Genomic DNA, 6,391 nt, shown 5'->3' on the forward strand with positions numbered 1-6,391 from the left:
ACTTTTGTGAATTCGGTTAAAAATACTTTTCTTCTTCGTAATGTAATTAAAGAGAAAATTGACAGTTAAGAAACGGCCGAATAATTATGTTCATAGATTTTGGTGTTTGAGTGGATGCCAGGTTTAGTACGACAGCATACACATCTCGCGCTTTATGTCGCTCTCGCTATATCGTGCGCTGTCGTGCTAGCGCTACAGGAGAGCTTCGCTTTTGCCTCGCTCGTTTAGTTCGCTGTGCTTCGATTTATTATGTCATTTTTGTAATAATACTAATTTTATTAATACAAATATCGAACACTTAAGGAAGATTCCTTCGATTCGGCAGAATTCGAACCAGCGCCTTCGGCATACCGTGCTTGACGCCCTCCCAGCTGAGCTACGGGACAAACCAGCAGACATTAAGATTTTTTCTATGTGCTTGTTGCAGATCTTTGATTGTGGTTTTTAACGACTTTATTTTGCCGTAACGCCGTTTGTGAGAAATCTATGTTCATCCAGGGAAGTACTGCCATCTTACCTAGTTCTGCCGTCAAGACTGCGACTATTACTGCGTTCCGGTTTTGAAAGGTAAGGTAAAGGTAAGGTGCTGGTGAAGATTAGAGCTTTAAATCGCAGATTTTGCTATTTAAAGCTATGAGAGTGGCACTGCTACCGCTATGGACTGGCCTTTTTGTTTAGTATACATTTGAACTACTATCTTTGTCATACAAAAGATCTAGTGTAAACAACTGAATACTTGTACTCTGAGGTGGAATCGAACTTCAAAAATGTAAATAAAGGTAATGCAATTACAAAAAAAATAGTGGAAACGTTAAAAAGTAAAAAATTAGATAAGATAGATTTTAGATAAACTCAATAAACTGTTTACAGTGGATTTAATTTTATCCTATTGGCAATGTTTCGAGGACGCACAACCTTTGGCTGCCCTTTTCTACTTAGTCGGCTTTCGATTTTTATTGGATATAGGTACAAAGGCAGAAATATTATTAACAATAATTCATTGCTATCATACTTGGTGACGCTATTAATGAAAAATATTGGTTTTGCCTTTGATAGCTCGAGGAGAGCTGCGGGATACGTGAGCTCATAAGTAAAAGGAAACGGACACCGTGCTAACATTAACCTTCAGAGCCGATATCCAAAAGCTCGACGTTCACACACAATACTTGCGGAGCAGCGACATAAAATGCCACCATGAGTTGTGCTCAATACCGGACGGAAGCGCGGATAGATAATAAAAATTACGGAGGTAATGTCACTCTGTATTTTTTACGCCACTGTGGTTGATGTGGCTTTAGCCTAGCACGTATTGGGATATTGGGAAGGCACAGGAAAAGGAGATGCGAGCTCAGACATAAATTATAGCCTGATGAAGTGAAGGAAATTTATTAATGAATATAATTAATTGTAGCCACATCTTCAGGGGGTCAATCCCACAAAGCCTGAAAACTACATTTAACCAGTGCGTTTTATCAGTTATGTCCTACGCAGCCGAGACGTGGATATTAACAACAGGCCTCATCCACCAACATAGCTCGCAAAATCAGTAAGCTTAAGCGACAGGGGGCCGGGCATGTCTACAGGAGGGTTGTCGTCAGCATAAAATACGATAGTGCGACACTCAAGACAGCATCGTATGCGAGGCGCCAAAGTAGTGGTCCAAGAACAGACCCCTGCGGAACCCCACACACGACTTCTCTGCGATGGCTTGCGCCATCCCGACCCGGGTCCGTAATATACCTGTTGCATAGGTAGGACCTGACAACTCGCTTCAGGTACGGAGGCACTCGATGATACTTGAGCAAGAGACTATTGGGTCTGGATGAGACAACCGCTTTTTATAACAAAATTTTTGTGCGACTTTTTATTATTATTACCACTAACCTAGTATTTACAATAGTCGTAGTTATATTTTTGTAAGTTTACTAACACTATTGGATCGTAAAATGAACAAGTGTTGTCGGAATAAATAATTACATTATTTCTATTATTATTATTATAAATGTGTCACAATCACTGTAATTTGCCTTGCGGCATACAAAATTTTCACAATTAGTATGAAGAGTCATGTGAGAGTATAGTGGTACTCTCGTATGAATCTGTAGTCTCGTATGACTCTGTAGTCTCGGATGACTCTGTACTCTCTGACGAAGGTGCTTCGCCGAGAGGATTTCCAAGCCATGGGTATGTCTCTGGGCATTCACTGCAGACTGTCATGTAGTATGTTATCTGTAAATGATATATAGTTGAAATGTGAATATAATGATATTATACTTGAATTAGTTAAAATGATGAGTGATAATTGAGGGAAGGATAGAAAGGAAAAGAAAGAGAGGAAGGTCAAGAATGCCGTACAGTGAATAAATAACAAAGAAGATCAAAATGAACAGCTATAAAGAGGTCAAGGTTTATGAACTGTAGGGAGCAAAGGAAGCTACACCAACAAGAATCTGGCTCTGAAGGATGAAGTTAAAATGAATTAGTATATAAAGAAAATAGAAGAAAAAAGAAAAAAGTAAAAATAAATAATCTGTAAAATACCCATTGATGTTAGTTCGTATCACAGCAAAGTAAAAAGTGAATACGCGAACCTACACGGAAATGTGATACTAAAACTAACAACTTATTTTTAAATTATAATTTCAGACTGTGATATCTTTTGCTCATACCATCGTAAATCATTATCATCACATACATCAATAACAGTTTGTATGATAAGTAAAAAAGAATCGGAAGCATACAAAAACCGATTCTGAATTTTAATTAAGTTCGTAAAACACTGTAAGGGCACTCTCAAATTAGACACTTATAAAAGCGCAGCAGCCGCATCACTATTAATTTTCATACTAAATCTAGAAGCGCAGTCGCAGCGCTTCGGTCGCGATACGTGCGCGCTACTTTTGCTGGCAGTTACAATTAGTGAAGTAAAACGTCCGCGCGGCTGTTTATGTTGTCTATAAGCGTTTAATGTGAAGGCGCCCTTATTTATTCAAACACATTTATTTTCCGACCAATTAGTCCATATTTGTTATGACTATTAATATAAAGATCGAATACACAGAAAAATTTCGTCGACTCATGTCTTTTTTATTGATCACGAAAGAGATAAACATGTTAAACTGAGATCAAATTGCAAGATCAGCCTGATAGATTCCTGACACTAAAAATAAGACTATGGTGCACGTAACCAGCCTCCCTGCACGACGTACCATTCCTGTTCTGTACGTCTGGCGCACCCTAGGCTGTTATCGGTAAGTACCTTATGCCGATTGGCAAATCCTTTCACCAATGTGGCAAGCATTACAGTATACGCCATCGATACGATAAGAAGAAGACCAACTAAGAATAAACCATTTTGCTTTAAATATAGTATTACAGGCCTACCGCTTAACTAAGTCGGTTCCTGTGGTAGCTGTGCGGTGCGGGAGGAGTGACATCTTACGTAACAGTTAAGTCGCGCTGAACACAGGATAATGGCAAGAAGATTTTTTCTGACGATATTCAATAACACGTTGATTGAAAAAGTGCCACATAACAACAATTGCCTAATTTGGTAGGCACTTTTTCCATCAAGTTGTTATTGAATATCGTTACAAAAATCTTGTTGAAATTATCCCGTGTGCAGCGCGACATAACTGTTACGTAAACTGTCCTCCTCCCGCACCGCGCAGCTACCTCAGGAATCGACTCAGTTAAGTGGTAAGCTTGTACTATACTTACGTCATTGTGTTCAGAGGTTAGTGGGCAAAATTTTTCATCACAGACAGTAGATTCAACTGTTGTGCAGTTCTGCTCTAGGTACTCCTCAATATCCAGCGGATTTTTCGACCACTCAATCACATCACGTTCATTAACCTGTGAGTTGAATTATTATTTTACATTCAGAAGTTTAGATTGTCTAGTTCATTTGTTTGATTTCTTATCGTTTCTTTATCTGGACTTACCAGAAAGACGTCAGGAAGTCTTGTCAAAAATTCAATGAACCTATCGAGAGCTCTATACACGGCAGGGTAAGAGGCAATATATCCCTCCGGAACGGACAAATCAAATGGAGCACGTGTACCAAGATAGTGCCTTTCGAAGTTTGTCATAAAGAATTGGAACCACGCTTGCTCGTTCTCGAGGTCTGGTCTGAAAAAAAAGAATTAGAGTGATAACTAGGTTACTTTTGATTGTTAAGTGATATAAATGCATGTGACGATATTTGTATGTATAAATGAAAGTAAGGACAACGCAGCTGTAACAAAAGAATAGCCGAATACTTTGGGTTTTGTGTATATACGACACGTACAACAAATATTTTTTTTATTAAAAATTTCTTCTTTATTATATATATATATATATTAACATTAAGCCAAGCATACTTGAAAGTCTTAATGTAAGTATAAGTAATTATAGACTATGTGATTGAAAGGCGAACTGCTGAGAAAAACAAGTTAGAGTAATAATCGAGATGGTCGATGACGCTCATATTTTGATGTTTATCATATCTTTTCTATTATATTTCCTACGTTAAATCTTTCCTTAAGAAGAAACAAACGTCAGCGATTTGTAGAGTATAATAAAAAAGGTATTTACACGAAGGCGCAAGCATCAACGGAAGAGCAAGGAAAACCCTGTAAATCTCTCCAAGTGATCAACGGTGACACCCAAACCCCTGGTAACGAAGCGGTTGGGCAAGGTTGAACTTGACAATCTTGAATAGAAGCGTAATCCAAAGTATACGGCCAAATACCAGGGTCCTGCAGATTAACCGTAGCCCAAGTTGAATCATATAATAAATCGTGATCTTTTATAAGTTGGTAGCTAGCGTCACCAGCAGTTTGAAGAAATGGAAAACGAACACCTGAAAGCAAATATAATAAATATAGTAATTGAACTCAGAAAAATATAAACTCAAAGTACACATTTCGAGATACTTAATATATTAGATAATTTTATGCAATTTTATTGTTACTATTAATCAAATTAGTATTTTTGAAACGTTCGAAGTTTTATGTAGGCCATACTTTTCATTCTATTATTTAACTTTTTTATATTTCATTCATCTTTTTATAACTCTGTACCCCAATATACATGCAAACTTACCTTTAATGTCATCAATGGAAATATTTGCAAAATGAGAAATTAGAATTTTTTGGTCCGCGAATTCTTTCACCAAATCTTCATAAGGGGCTTCTGCCCAATATGTCTGAGGAGCTCTATGAGTGATTGAATTTAGGGCAATCTCGAAACCTCGATTGTATAACTCATTGATATCCTGATAGTTGGTATATTCATGTCTGACAAAGAAGGTGGTGCCGATGTTGCAACCATTAGAGTTTGAACGATCGTAAAGGAGTCGTCTGTATGTCATCATGTTAGTTATCAAGACGGCACCGTTAAATGTTATGGTTACAAACTGGAAGATAAAATGGATTAAGTTGGATTGGAAATGGATTAAGTTGGTAAACCTTCGTCTGCATTTTATACTATGGGTCAATTTTATTTACTGAATTGGAGGATCATTTCGAGATACACCTTTTTTGTTAGCAAGAATACTATAAATTTCAGTCAATAATAATTTATTTCTAAATAAGACTATTTCAAGATCCCAATTTCCACCCAAATTCAAATATATCTTTGTTTCATGGGTAAACAAATTACATTTGATATCGCATATAATCATTTTGCATGATTAAAATCTACTTCTCACGGCAGATTGCCTCAATATTCTTTCTATTTTAGGTGTAGCCTTTAAGCAATTTCTTTTAGAACAAGAAAATTTAGCTTCAAAGGACTGTAAGTTCTGTTTCACTTCTAAATCTTTATTTCTCAATATTAGATAAGGTGATGACGTATCAAGACAATTTTCATCATAGTCAACAAATAAATAAACATACCTGAGGCGTATTCCTAGCATTTAAATTTTTAGGAATATCCGTAGATGAACATTGGCAGTTGGGAAGATCGCATGCAGTGGCATTGCAAGGTGCCGCTAACGGAAGCTCGTCTTGACCGTTCACTACTGCCACTGACGCAGCCACTGACACTGCCACTAACGATAAAAACAGCCATTCTAACCTCATCTTTACTGCAACAAGGGCTTCAATAACATTGGATAACCCTGTTTCTTGTTTTTATACCGATTGTGCACGAGGATTAAAAAATAAATTGATAGCATAACACTACACATACATGAGATTACAAAATTGGTATTACCAATAACATATTTTTCTATTAATTTGGTATCTTTCATCTAAATCGCCGTTTTATCAATTATTTATCATTTCGAAGTGTAGAAAAAATTAATGCCAAGATTAATTATCCATTTCACAGAAATAACTAATTCGTACCGCTTGGTGCAGTTGCGAATGGATTGTAGTTTTCTGACTGATTAATTATAATATAA

General features: G+C 36.8%; 1 protein-coding gene across 1 annotated transcript; it reads right to left on the bottom strand.

The window, feature by feature from the left end:
- Positions 1-1,868: 1,868 nt before the first annotated feature.
- LOC113227405 lies at positions 1,869-6,089 on the bottom strand. The gene is made up of 6 exons (XM_026460311.1): positions 5,883-6,089; positions 5,089-5,401; positions 4,579-4,846; positions 3,945-4,131; positions 3,721-3,855; positions 1,869-2,229 (listed from the first exon to the last, which is right to left on the bottom strand). Exons 1-6 carry the CDS (start codon positions 6,066-6,068, stop codon positions 2,053-2,055), a joined length of 1,266 nt encoding a protein of 421 aa, XP_026316096.1. The 5' UTR covers positions 6,069-6,089; the 3' UTR covers positions 1,869-2,052.
- Between the last annotated feature and the right edge of the window lie 302 nt (positions 6,090-6,391).

This window comes from Hyposmocoma kahamanoa, unplaced genomic scaffold, assembly GCF_003589595.1.
Source record: "Hyposmocoma kahamanoa isolate Upper Pololo Valley unplaced genomic scaffold, ASM358959v1 210, whole genome shotgun sequence".
Taxonomy (NCBI): domain Eukaryota; kingdom Metazoa; phylum Arthropoda; class Insecta; order Lepidoptera; family Cosmopterigidae; genus Hyposmocoma; species Hyposmocoma kahamanoa.